Source organism: Gallinula chloropus (genome assembly GCF_964237585.1).
Source record: "Gallinula chloropus genome assembly, chromosome: 28".
Taxonomy (NCBI): domain Eukaryota; kingdom Metazoa; phylum Chordata; class Aves; order Gruiformes; family Rallidae; genus Gallinula; species Gallinula chloropus.
In genome coordinates this window covers 4,634,440-4,647,422 of record NC_140113.1, presented here as the reverse complement: position 1 = coordinate 4,647,422, position 12,983 = coordinate 4,634,440, and the positions used below count along the sequence as shown (strand labels likewise).

General features: G+C 50.8%; 1 protein-coding gene across 1 annotated transcript; it reads left to right on the top strand.

Annotated features, from left to right (window-relative positions):
• Nucleotides 1–1,046: 1,046 nt before the first annotated feature.
• SIN3B (SIN3 transcription regulator family member B) lies at nt 1,047–12,685 on the top strand (the record flags this gene model as incomplete). Its single annotated transcript, XM_084276268.1, has 19 exons — nt 1,047–1,139; nt 1,713–1,819; nt 2,326–2,479; nt 3,420–3,683; nt 4,067–4,210; nt 4,457–4,579; nt 5,065–5,154; nt 5,585–5,703; nt 6,040–6,247; nt 6,690–6,806; nt 7,165–7,403; nt 8,101–8,284; nt 8,510–9,104; nt 9,578–9,747; nt 10,253–10,426; nt 10,693–10,785; nt 11,111–11,205; nt 11,615–11,819; nt 12,182–12,685. 19 exons carry the CDS (start codon nt 1,047–1,049, stop codon nt 12,410–12,412), a joined length of 3,405 nt encoding a protein of 1,134 aa, XP_084132394.1. The 3' UTR covers nt 12,413–12,685.
• Between the last annotated feature and the right edge of the window lie 298 nt (nt 12,686–12,983).

The following is a 12,983-nucleotide window of genomic DNA, read 5'->3' as shown; positions in this document are numbered from 1 at the left end:
AAGGGGAAACAAGCAGGTTGGCTTATTTCCCCACTCCCCCCCCATCTCCTCCTTGCTCTTCACGTGACCTGGTGTTATGAGTTCAAATCATCTGGTGACAAGGGACAGCTTGAGGAAAGCTGCACGTTTTCAGTCTGACCCTGACACACAGGAAGCACTTAATTCCGAGGGTGGTTTCCCCAGGGGCTGTGCTGAACGTGCAGCCTGCACACTCATTCCCAGGCCAGACGGGTTTGATGCAGTGACACAAGTTGGCTACATCACTCACGACAAGTTTCACTGTCCTAAGACAGCCCCTCCTCGGTGTAACCCACTCCAACGCGCACGGTAAAATCCAGAAAGCCAGAGGGAACTCAAGCAAGCGATGGGACAACCAAGGAAACCCTTCCGGGAGCCAGCGAGCTCCCTCAAATCTGCATGGAGGTGCCAGAGGCCAACCTGGCCGGGACAAGCCGGGGCAAAGGCCGAGGGCTGCCTCAGCGTCTCAGACACCCCCCCCAACGCTCACCATGGCCGAAGACTCCCTCGCTCGGCTGCTCCGAGCCCGCCACGCAGTAACGACTCCTACTGGAGCAACAACCCGACAGACCCGGCCTCTCCCCCGCGTCTGCGGGTACCGGGGGTGGCTGCGGCCCGGCCGCGGGGACTCTGCGCTGTGAGCGCTCCCGCCACAGAGGCCCCGGGGGCTCCCCAGCGCCGCCAGCCCACCGAACCCCCCTCCCCAGCCCGATGAGCACTCACCCCGCCAGCGCCGGACCCCCGTCGATCGCCTTATCTCCCTGAGGCCGCTCGGGGGGCCAGGACGGCGCCGCTCTCCCCGCAGCTCTCCCGCCTGAGGCGCGACTCCCGCCATGGCGGTTGAAATGCCGGAAGCGGCGCGCGCGCGCTCCCGGGCGGCGCCGACGGCGGCCGCGAAGGTTCCGCTCCGGGCCGGGCCGGGCCGTGGCGCCGTGCGCGCTGACGCAGGCGCTCCGCACGCGCTGACGGGGGGGGGTGCGGAGGAGGGAGGAGGGAGGGGGGGGGCGCGCCGCTGCCCGACTCCCAACATGGCGGCGGGGGGCGGCGGCGGCGGCCGGGGGGGCAGCGCCCCGCGCTGGGGCGGCGGCCGGGCCGCGGCGCAGGAGAAGCTGCCGGTGCATGTGAGTGCGGGGACCGCCCCGGTAGCCGGGCCCGCCGGGACCGCCGCGATTACCCCCCTTCTTTCCCCCCCACTCCCCCTTCCCCCGCGAAGGGCCGCTCCCCGCCGCCCCCGGCCCCCCGGGACGGCCCTGCCCGCCCCGCCGGGACTTGCCCCGCCCCAGCCGCGGTGCCGAACCCGCCCTTGGTGCCTAAACCCTTCCACCCCTTTCCCCCCCCCGCCGGTACCGTGGGGTGTCCCGGTGCCGTCTCCCCGCCCACCCCCCCCCCCCCGATGCCGCGGGGCACCTCCGCCCCTCTGCCCAGCCCGGCTGGTGCCCTCCTCCCTGGGGAGCCCGTGCCCCTCTCCCCGGGACCGCCCCCGCCGTCCCCCCCGTGCCCCGCCGTCCCCCGGTGCTGTGAGCCCCGCCTTCCCCCGTACGGCGGAGCCCCACCGGGGCCTGCCTTGCTCAGGGCTGGCACCCTGTGCCTCCCCCCGGGGCCACCAGCCCTTCCCCGGGGCCCGTTCCCCCCTCCCTCGGTGCCCCGAGGCCTGTTCCCCCCTTTCGGGGCCTCACCCACCTTCTCCCCCGCAGGTGGAGGATGCGCTGTCCTACCTGGACCAGGTGAAGATCCGCTTTGGCAGCGACCCCGCCACCTACAACGGCTTCCTGGAGATCATGAAAGAGTTCAAGAGCCAGAGGTAAAGCCTAGGCACTGTGTCCCAGGGCTGCTCCCCAGCCTGCACAGGGGTCCCACAGCCTTCACCCCTTTCCTCCATCTCTGCTCAGGCACCCTGCTGACCTGTCTCCCAGCAGTGCAGTCCCTAGACACTGGAAATGGGGGGCTGTCTGCCTTCCAGTCACTTTCCAGAGACAAAACCCATGTAAAAGGGCAAATCTGTTCTTACTCCCTGCTCTGAAATGCAGATCTGGAAAATAAACAAAGCAGCCTGAGTGCAGAGCCTGTCTGTGCCCTGCCAGCACTCAAGTGATGGCTATCTCCCCTGCTCTGGGTAACCTGCACACCCCCTCTGTGGGTAACACTCCCAGTACTCCCAGTACGGGGCTGCAGTGGATGGGCTGAGATTCCCAAACTCACGTGCTCAATAATTGCACCCCTAAGAAGCTTCACGTGCCTCTGTCCTTTCCTGGGCTTACCTTGTATTTCTGCTCTGAACACCAGTAACAAACTCCTCTCTGTTTTCAGCATTGACACACCTGGAGTGATCCGACGTGTTTCACAGCTTTTCCATGAGCATCCTGACCTCATCGTAGGATTCAATGCTTTCCTCCCTCTGGGCTACAGGATAGAAATCCCAAAGAATGGGAAGTTAAGTATACAGTCACCTCTGAACAGTCAGGTAGGTCATAGAGCTCGTGTTCTCTAAACAGATCCTGCTATGTCTGTCACTGTGCACAGCTCTTGCACAGCTCAGGCTCTGGGGATTTACACCTGTTTCATGTTGCTGAAGTTTTTGTGTGGTTTTCAAAGTCTGTGATCATGGGCATAATATAAATGCACATATTTATTCTCCAGCCAGCTGTTCAGCTTACACAGGAGTGATGTTCCCACATGAAATGCCACTTCACATCCTGAGCCCTGAAACTGTAATTGGCTTGACAGGTTTATTCCTCTTTGTGGTGTGTGTAGTGACACATTTCAAAGGGAGATCCTGGAAGAATCACATTTCCAGTCTTCTGCAGAGAAAACAGGGGGATGTGTTTCAGCACAGGCAGGAAATATGTGTGAGGGATCACTGTGCACTTGCTGACATCCCACAGTGAGCGACTGCTGCTCTAACACTGGTAGTGGCTCAGTTTCTACCTGGATTCTGCTGATAAACTTGTGGTTTCATTAGTAGCAGTAAATATCTTTTAGATCTCACTTCCCTTGGATCTCTGGTGCTTAGAAATGTTGGGTCTTTAAGAGCCTGATGTTTTAATACACTTAGAACTGACAGTTCCTCTGAAACAAACCAGTGGTAACAGGAGCTGTGGTGTTTGGTCCACCCACGCAGCAGATAACACAGTGACAGTCAAACTCCCTGACAGAGCTTACAGGATTTATTTAACTGATGGTAATAACTAATGGTTATTAGTAATAAATCATGGTTATTACCATTATTTAACTGATAGTTTAATAAACCAGGCAGGGAAATGTATTGGCTGATTAAACCTACCTTTCTTTCTTCACGTGCTAATCTCTTTTCACTAAACCTCTGGAGCATCCTGGTGCTGGACCCTTGAACTTGCTCCTCTGTTTCCCCACCAGTCGCTGTCTTTTGTGTCTCATGCCACTAGGTGCCCTCGGAGCCGGTTCCCAGCGCTCTCCCTGGCAGCGGGCTCCTGCTGCATTACTCCCAGGAGAACTCACACAATCACAGCGACTGCTCGGAGGAGTTTAGGCAGCAGCTTCCCTACAAAGAAGATAAAGCCCAAATCCCTCTGGAGTCTGATTCCGTGGAGTTCAATAACGCCATCAGTTATGTGAATAAGATCAAAACCCGTTTCCTTGACCATCCAGAAATTTACAGATCCTTTTTAGAGATTCTTCATACTTACCAGGTAAAAAACCTACATAGAGGGAAGAAACCTTGGGTTTGCAGTGTAGCTGTTGCCAAATGAAATGTCCACCTATTGATTGGGGTTATGCAGTTCCCAGTACTAACCTTTGCCCAGCAAGTGCCACCTAGATACCCACCCCACATGACAAAAGTGTGAAAATTGTAGAACTTTCCAGACTCTGAGGTGTAAAGGGGTGGTGTCTGGATCTGTCTTTACCAGCTGTCAGTTGATTTATTGATACTCTGTGAGAATAGATGCACAGAGGCTCCACGAGGGTTATCCCAAGGCTATCTAGCAGACAGTTTTTGGCTGAGCTGCTGAGTTTTCTTGCCTACTGAGGTATGGTTTTGACTCTGTTTAACAACCCTGCATATCTCTTTTAGAAAGAGCAACTGAACACTAAAGGACGACCCTTCCGAGGCATGTCAGAGGAAGAGGTGTTCACTGAAGTAGCAAACCTGTTCAGGGGACAGGAGGATCTGCTGTCAGAGTTTGGACAGTTCCTCCCGGAGGCTAAAAGGTCTTTGGTATGTGTGTGCCTAGAACAAGGCAGCATATTGAGTAGTCTCTGTGTGTCAAATGCATAAAGATGCTTTAGGAATGAGAAACATTGCAGAAAACCACGCAGCAAGTAGCTGACGTTTGCTCCTCTCCTTGGGACTTTGCAGAACAGGTGACTTAACTACACACTCAGTGGCCTGTTCAGATGTCTGGGACTCTTTATTTGTGCCAGTTGAGAAGAAAACTTTGGCATCATCATTTCTTTACTTCAGTTCACAGGAAATGGACCATGTGAAGTGAACAGTGTCCAAAAAACCGAGCATGAGAAGAACCTGGAACACAGCAAAAAGCGATCCAGACCGCTGCTGTTGCGCCCTGTTTCTGGCCCAGCAAAGGTATCTGTTAGCAAGGAAAAGCTTAGGAGCCCCTGATATTGCTGGTTGTGTTTAATTAGCTGCTTAAAGTTGTAATGAGTAACATCTCTGAGGTGTGCAGGTGTTGAGTAGGAGAACCAACATTTACAAGTTATTTAGAAAAACAAGTATTGCTGTAGAAAAGGGGACTATTTGAAGTATGCTTACCTGTGTGCAGCAGCGTGGTGAGCAGTAAATATTCTGCCCTGAGATTGGCCATGGAAAGGGCGAATTTATCACTCCTTCAACTGACTCTGTCTTTGGAATTCTGTCTCAGGTGATCCCATTGTTTGTTGCATCTTCTTATCTGGGAGGCATTTGGTAGAGGATGGTGTGGAGGACTCCACACAGCAGCTTCTAAGTCTGGGAAATAGGGAATTTTAGAGAGCTGTTACATGTCAGCCAAGTGGCATTGGACAGCATTTGAGTCATGAAGCTGAAGTGTCACCTGCTTGTTCCTTTCACAGAAGAAGATGAAGCTGAGAGGTACCAAAGACCTGTCAGTGGCGACGGTGGGGAAGTACGGGACGCTGCAGGAGTTTTCCTTCTTTGACAAGGTCAGTAGTTCTCCTGCTCTCATTTGCTGCAGACTTACCCCGTTGGTGGTGTTATTACTTGCTTGGTTTCCTATACAATCTGGGTGTCAGCAGTTAGGGGCTGCCTGACCTCTCATGGCATAAAGACAGACCAAGGAAAGAGAAAGTAGGTGGGTTTGGAAGATGACTAGAAACTGATAATTATCCTTGTCCTCACTGCTTGTCTCTTGGAGACAGGGTTTTGTCTACTTTTCAGTGACATTTCCTCGTACAACCATCTGGAGTTACTAGATGATTGCTTGAAACTCAGGATTTTCATGCCTATTCACTTTTTCTGTTGGGATGCAGGCAGAGGTTTGTCACTGTGACATTGCTGAGGCTACTTAGAATATGAACTACATAGAAGTGGAGTTCAGGCAATCCCATCACTTCTCTCTGAACTCTGCTTTAGGTGCGTAGAGTGCTGAAGAGTCAGGAAGTCTATGAAAATTTCCTCCGTTGCATCGCTCTCTTCAACCAGGAGTTGGTCTCTGGCTCTGAGTTGCTCCAGCTAGTTACCCCGTTTTTAGGGTAAGTTACTCAGTCACTGGGGACAGAGAATCTCATGAATTCTGGAGGATGATCTCTGTTCACACCGCCTATTCTAAGCTCTCAGAATGCAATGCAGATATAAATGGGAAATCTTGGGGCAGAGCTGGGGAAGGATTCATAGTTTGAGCTCTGACCAGAGCCTCTCGTGCCAGTTGGCTTCAAAAAACCCTAAAGTAAATCAGAGAAAGGTAACAGGTAAAATGTCGGTGGGTTTCTCTCTGCAATGCTGAGTTTGTTTGGATTTTCTCCCTCCCTTTAGCCAGCCTAATACCAGCAGAGTGAAATAACAAAATGCTCTTCCTTGTGTTTTTGAAGGAAATTTCCAGAACTCTTTGCACAGTTCAAGTCCTTTCTGGGTGTGAAAGAACTTTCATTTGCTTCTCCACTGAGCGACCGGTCTGGGGATGGAATGAGCCGGGAGATCGATTACGCTTCCTGCAAACGCATAGGATCCAGTTACCGGGCTCTCCCAAAAACCTACCAGCAGCCAAAGTGCAGTGGAAGAACAGCCATTTGCAAGGAGGTACCTTGGGATCAACCTTCTCAGTCCCTGAGCACAGATCACACTTAGTTCTACAGCTTCTGTCTGTGGGTTCCTCTGTAACGCTGAGTAGCTGATGGCTTTAATCTCACATCAGTTACTCATCCAGTTTACTGCCATTGGGGTATCCATGTGCATTTTACTCATTTGACCTAAACCCATCTCAAATTGCACCTTTCACTTGACTCTTTGGAGTCTGTGGGCACACACAGATTTATCCTACTGTCAGAAAAGAATATTAAATAGCCTGGAATTTCTGGCAGTCCCACAGGGAGCTCTGGTCTGAGCAGCAGCTCATGGCAGTGACTTGTGAACTGGCTCTGCAACCTCCAATAGAAACCTAGGGAATCGCTGTGTAGACCCTGTGAGCACAGCTCTGGGCTTGGAAGGCTCTGTTCAGTGTCTTGTCTCTGTGCTTTTGCAGGTGTTAAATGATACCTGGGTTTCATTTCCATCCTGGTCTGAAGACTCCACTTTTGTCAGCTCCAAGAAGACTCCTTACGAGGAGCAGCTGCACCGCTGTGAAGATGAGCGCTTTGAGGTACTGAGCTTCCTTTCCTCCTGTGTGCCCCCTCAGAAGGCAAAACCTGCAGCTGAGAGGATTCTGACTGAATTACTTGATGCCCAGTTACTGAAAGTTCTAGCAGTGTTTGCTGGTTTAAGCTAGAATGTGGTGTTTTCCACTTCCTTGGAGTCTCATAGTTCTTTCTAGACACGACTCCAGTTCTAATTAGCACGTTACCTTTGGGAAAACTTGGCAGAGGTTTATTTTCCAGTAAGAAACCCTGTGGATGCTTTCTAGCTCCACCCAGTGGGACTGGAATGCATGCCACAAACCTGGGCTCCATTTTCCTGCTGTGCCTGTTCTTACACTCTGCCTTTGGTGACACTCTTAACAGTTGGATGTTGTCTTGGAGACCAATTTAGCCACAATACGTGTGCTGGAGAGCGTGCAGAAGAAGCTCTCACGGCTGACTCAAGAGGATCAGGAGAAATTTCGACTGGATGATTGCTTGGGAGGAACATCAGAGGTGATCCAGCGCAGGGCCATCTACCGCATCTACGGCGATAAAGCACCAGAGATCATTGAGAGTCTTAAGAAAAACCCAGTTACTGCAGTTCCTGTTGTTCTTAAGAGGTAATTCCTGTTCTCCTGGGCTAACCTGGGATCTTTAAGAACCTGATACAGGATTGTAAAGCTTGTTTCTGGTTTTATAACAAAAGCAGATTCTTAGAACTACCTAAAAATATTCCAATAGGTTATTGAAGATGTTTCTGTCTAAAAAATATTTCAGCTGCTTATTGAAAATGCTTCGTTCTGTCCTGAAACTTCCCAGGCAGTGCTTAGAGCAAACCCTCAATTTTCAGTTAGATTTCGAAGCCAACTAGTTTTATAGGTTCACGTCCAGCATATTTCTCTGCATTTCTGGGAGGTGGTTATGAGTATTTCAGTTATCTTATAAAAAAACCCCTAAATAACACCAAAAAGACCAAACCAGAACAAAAACCACAAACCCCAAACAAAAAAAATACCCCAAAATAAACCCAAATAACTTTTCAAAGCTGACAGATTCCTTAAGGGGAGCTCTGGGGAGACAGTTATGGTGCTGGAAACTACTGTGGATTTCTAGACTTCCCCCTGAGCGTTTTTGAACAACCATTTTCTGCAGATGTTTCAAAAGATACCTCCTCTCCAGTTGTGGGGCTTTACATCTTTATTACATCTGGGAGTACTGCTGAGTGTTTGGTGCCTGATTTGGCTACCTCAGAAATGCTTTGGGTGTGTTTCCCTGGTTGTCTCTCTGAGCTGAGGTAGATTACACCCTTCTCTGCAGGTTGAAAGCAAAAGAGGAGGAATGGCGGGAGGCCCAGCAGGGCTTCAACAAAATTTGGAGGGAGCAGTATGAGAAAGCCTACCTGAAGTCCCTGGACCACCAGGCCGTCAACTTCAAGCAGAACGACACCAAAGCTTTGCGCTCCAAGAGCTTGCTGAACGAAATCGAGAGCGTCTATGATGAGGTGGGTGTATGAGTAGCTCATCCATCCTGTGTGCCCTTCCTTTATGGCATTACCTGGAGGTTTATGTAGCACCTGGGGCCTTGCTGAAGTCGTAGTGCTCTGAAGAGCTCTTGGTCACAAAAGACTCTCCCCAGCAGAGTGTTAATACTGGCTTATTTCTCCTGGCAGGAATGGCTCTTGAGCATGGATTGGAAGGATCTTTATGTATTTATCTCTTGATTGCAGCATCAGGAGCAGCACTCAGAGGGGAGAAGTTCGTCCACAAACGAGCCTCATCTTATCTTTATCTATGAAGATAAGCAGATTTTGGAAGACGCGGCGTCTCTGATCAGCTATTACGTAAAAAGGCAGCCTACCATCCAAAAGGAAGATCAGGCAACCATCCGGCAGATCGTGCATCACTTCATCCCTGAGCTGTTCTTCTCCCAGCCCCCTGAGCACAGCATTTCTGAAGAATCAACAGATGAGGACAGAGAAAACCATCAGGGGCAGAACCTGGATACTCCTGAGCTACGGAAGAAACACGTGCCTGGCCCTCCAAGCAGTCCTTTGGAGGCAAAAGCAACCTTCTGCGATGTCACAGCTGCTGAGCCCCACAACACCCTGGATGATGTTTACAGCCTGTTCTTTGTCAATAATAACTGGTATTTCTTCCTCCGCCTTCACCAGACTCTCTGCTCAAGGCTCCTAAAGATTTATCGTCAAGCTCAGAAGCAGCTTCTAGAATATCGGACTGAGAAAGAGAGAGAGAAACTCCTTTGTGAGGGAAGGAAAGAGAAAACCAACGATCCAGCCATGGAACTAAGACTGAAGCAGCCAAGTAAGAATTAACACAGGACATAGACTGTTCTCAGTGCTTTGGTGGTTGTGCTTGATTGTGTGTGTGTGAGTAGCTGAGCCCAGGGCAGGTCCGTAGGGAGCACAGAGGTACAGATCTTCACTCTGTTTCTGATCTGTGGGTACAGCTGATGGAGCAGGATAGCTTGGTTGTAATTGATCTTCTGAGGGCTCTCCTGTGCAGGTCATAGAGACTTCTGTTGGCAGATGTTCTCCGGTGTCCTGTATTAATCAGCTTGATTTAAAAAGTAGGTGGGTCCCCAGCTAAAGAGCAAACTGCCCAAGGCAGTCATGGAGGTGCATGAGAGATAGCTCTGTCCTTACAGAGAACCATCTGTCTGTAAGCAGGTTCTCTGTACTGAACATCACGGTTCTTGAGTGGTGCTGGCCCTTGTAGCTCTTGACTTCACTCCAGCTCTTACGTTCATTAAGTGGCTGCTCTTTTCCTTGACCCAGGTGAGGTAGAACTGGAGGAGTACTACCCTGCCTTCCTGGACATGGTGAGGAGTCTGCTGGATGGAAACATTGACCCAACGCAGTACGAGGACACTCTGAGGGAGATGTTCACTATCCATGCCTATATTGGCTTCACGATGGACAAGCTGGTGCAGAACATTGTCCGCCAGGTAACTAATCTGATGGCTGCACTGTGTGTGTTTGGGGGGCTGCACAGCTCCCTTCTTAGGGTTCTCACTGTACCCCGTGGAGTGAGGAGTCACTAACCTGAAGTATGATCATAGAGAAGTTCTCTGTGCAGGGGAATGCTGATAGAAGTGCAGCGAGGTTGTTGAGCTTCAGCACAGGCACCACTTCAGGGGATTTACTCCTCCTGGCTTTTTCCAATGTTTTTTAACTTCCAGCTTTTCCAAAATTCTACCATTCCCAAAATACATCTAAAGCACACTAAAAAAGCCCAGTACTTTTTACTCAGGTCTGCTAATTGCTGCTTGGTTACAGTTAAGGCCCATCAGCCCCTCACACTCCTCTGTTCCTTTCCAAAGCAGCAGAGTGTGAAGGTAAAAGGTGGCCCTAGTGTGACACCACACTGGGCTTTGTGCTCCTTTCATAACACTTGACCAGTTGACTCTTGGCACAGACTTGCTGACTGAATTCCCCCTTTTTTAATGGAAGCTTCACCACCTAGTGAGCGATGACATCTGCCTGAAGGTTGTCGAGCTGTATTTGAACGAAAGGAAGCGAGGTGCTGCCGGAGGGAACTTGTCCTCCAGGTGTGTCCGGGCAGCAAAGGAGACCAGCTACCAGTGGAAGGCTGAACGTTGCATGGCAGATGAGAACTGTTTCAAGGTAAGAACTCGCTGACATGGAACTTAAGTGACTGTGATACTTTTTCTGGGAGAACGGGGTTTGGAAGCTCTGAGGCCACAGTGTTGAGAGGGAGAAACATGGAGAGAAGGCACCAAGATCAGAGCATAGTCCAGAAAGTGGCATCCAGGCTCCCTGAACAGCCCTGCTGCTTGCTCCTCTCTTGGTTTATGTTCATTGTCCAAATGACTTGTGAATATACAGCATTTTGTTGTGGTCAATACCTTGTGCCTGTAACTTTATTACAGGTGATGTTTCTGCAGCGGAAGGGACAGGTGATCATGACCATTGAGCTTCTGGATACAGAAGAAACCCAGACAGAAGATCCCGTGGAGGTCCAGGTAATACTGCAGTGACCCTGCAGCCTGCTGTACTCCGGACAAAGTGGGTGTCTGAGATGTTTTCCCACTTGTTTGTTCCAAATGGGAGACTTTGCCAGGAGATGTTTAACTGGGAGGTGGGAATATTCCATGTGGGGCTGCGGTCACTGATAGAAACGGATCTGTTAGCAAAAGAGTTTTAACCTGAGTCAGCTTGGAGTTGACTTGGAGTTGGAGTGAGGTACCAGCAGCTTCAGGAGAAGCAGCTTGGAAGTAAACTCTTCTTTGTGGTGCTGTTTCGTCTTGATGAGAGTGAAACCTGACTTGAAATTGGTCTCTTGTGCAGCACCTGGCTAACTACATGGAGCAGTATGTTGGAGTAGAAGGAGCTCCAAACAACCAGAATGATGGCTTCTTACTGAAACCTGTCTTCCTGCAAAGGTAAAGTGTTCCTTCTGCGTGTGGGCAGTGATTTTAGGGGCGTGGGCCGTGGCTGTAGGGGATGCACCGTACAAGCAGCTCCAGGGAAACACACTCACCTTTGAAGCAGCTGCTGTAGCTCAGTGTAGTGCGTAAGAATGCTGAAGAAAAAGCCCATGACCAGTGCATGGAGGTTTGTTCCTGCAGCTGGGTTTAGAAAGTGGGTTTAGTGCTGTCTGAGCAGCCTGTCCTGCAAGGAATCCGAGCCCTAATTTGGTCCCATTCCACTAAATGTTTGTCAGTGAAATGGAGAAAGCCTGGAAACTAAACATGGGAAGACAAATGTCACCCTTGTGCTATCTGCTCTGCTAGCTTAGGAGAAGGGATAGCCAAGTGTGACACAGCCTCCCTGACCCTCCTCCTCTTCTAGAAACCTGAAGAAGTTTCGCAAGTGGCAGTGCAAGCAAGTGCGAGCCCTGCGGAGCGAGGTGAAGAGCTCCTGGAAGAGGCTGATCGGGGTGGAAAGTGCCTGCAACGTGGACTGCAGGTTCAAGCTCAACACCCACAAAATGATGTTCATCATGAACTCGGAGGATTACATGTACAGGAGGGGAGCGCTCTGCAGAGCCAAGCAGGTGCATCTCCTATTACTTATTCTCTCTGTAGCTCGGGTGGTAGCAGAGGTTGAGGCTGTGAGCCAAAAGACAGGTACCAATAAGAAGTCTTGTGGCTGAATCCCTGCAGACTGCACCCAGAAGTTGCTGCTCTGTGTTGGATGAAACATGGAGGAGAGCTGGTAAATGCTCTGTACTTTGGGTTAGTTTAGCAGCCTTTACTGTACTGTGTGTATTTTAAGGGGGAGTAGTAAACATTAAGAAATAGAGACCTTTAAGTGCAGGTATGAGGTTTCCTGTGCTGCTGGTTGTGCTGTGGTGTAGAGCGTGTGTTTTTCAGATACACAGAGGCGAAGGTTTGATCTTTCCTGTCCTGCTTTCAGGTGCAGCCCATGGTGCTGCTAAAGCACCACCAGCAGTTTGAAGAGTGGCACAATAGGTGGCTAGAAGAGAACGTGAGCATGGAGGCCATCGATGTAGTCCAAGACTGGCTAATGGGAGATGAAGACGAGGAGATGGTGCCCTGCAAAACGACTTGTGAGACGGTGAACGTCCACGGGGTCCCAGTGAACAGATACAGAGTTCAGTACAGTCGCCGTCCAGCGTCACCGTGAGCAGAGACTTGTTCCTAGGACCAAGACAAGCAGGATGTTGCTGGTGAAACACATTTACTCTGAGAATAGTGGTGGGAATGCAATGTATGTATTAATGATATTTATCCAAACAGCATTTTACTTTGGATTCTGATGTATTTTCCGTATGGCATAGACTTGTCTCCCTGCAGTGTAATCCTCCAGCTGTCACGAAGAGACTTCTCAAAGCTTTATGGGAAGAGGGCTCTCGGCATCGCCACACACTTCTTAGCAGGTTCCTAGCTTTAGGCTGCTGCTGACCAGCCAACACCAGAAGGCTGAGTGAGGGGGGCAGGTTCTGAGTGAACCACCACCCGTGGCTCCCTGGGAGACGGCGCTGGGTTGGTGTTTGAGCAGACGCCGGCAGCTGCTTCCACTTCGCAGGGTTTCTCGTTGCCCATCTTCCTGGTTTGGAGCCTGCAGAACTCCTCTGCGTGGGGCTGAGAGCACCTGACGCAGACGCCGGCCCCGCTCTGGGCTGCTTCGTTATCTCCCTGTACTAATGAGGCAACAAACACAGTATTTGTTACTGGTGCTCTGGTGAGAAAAATGC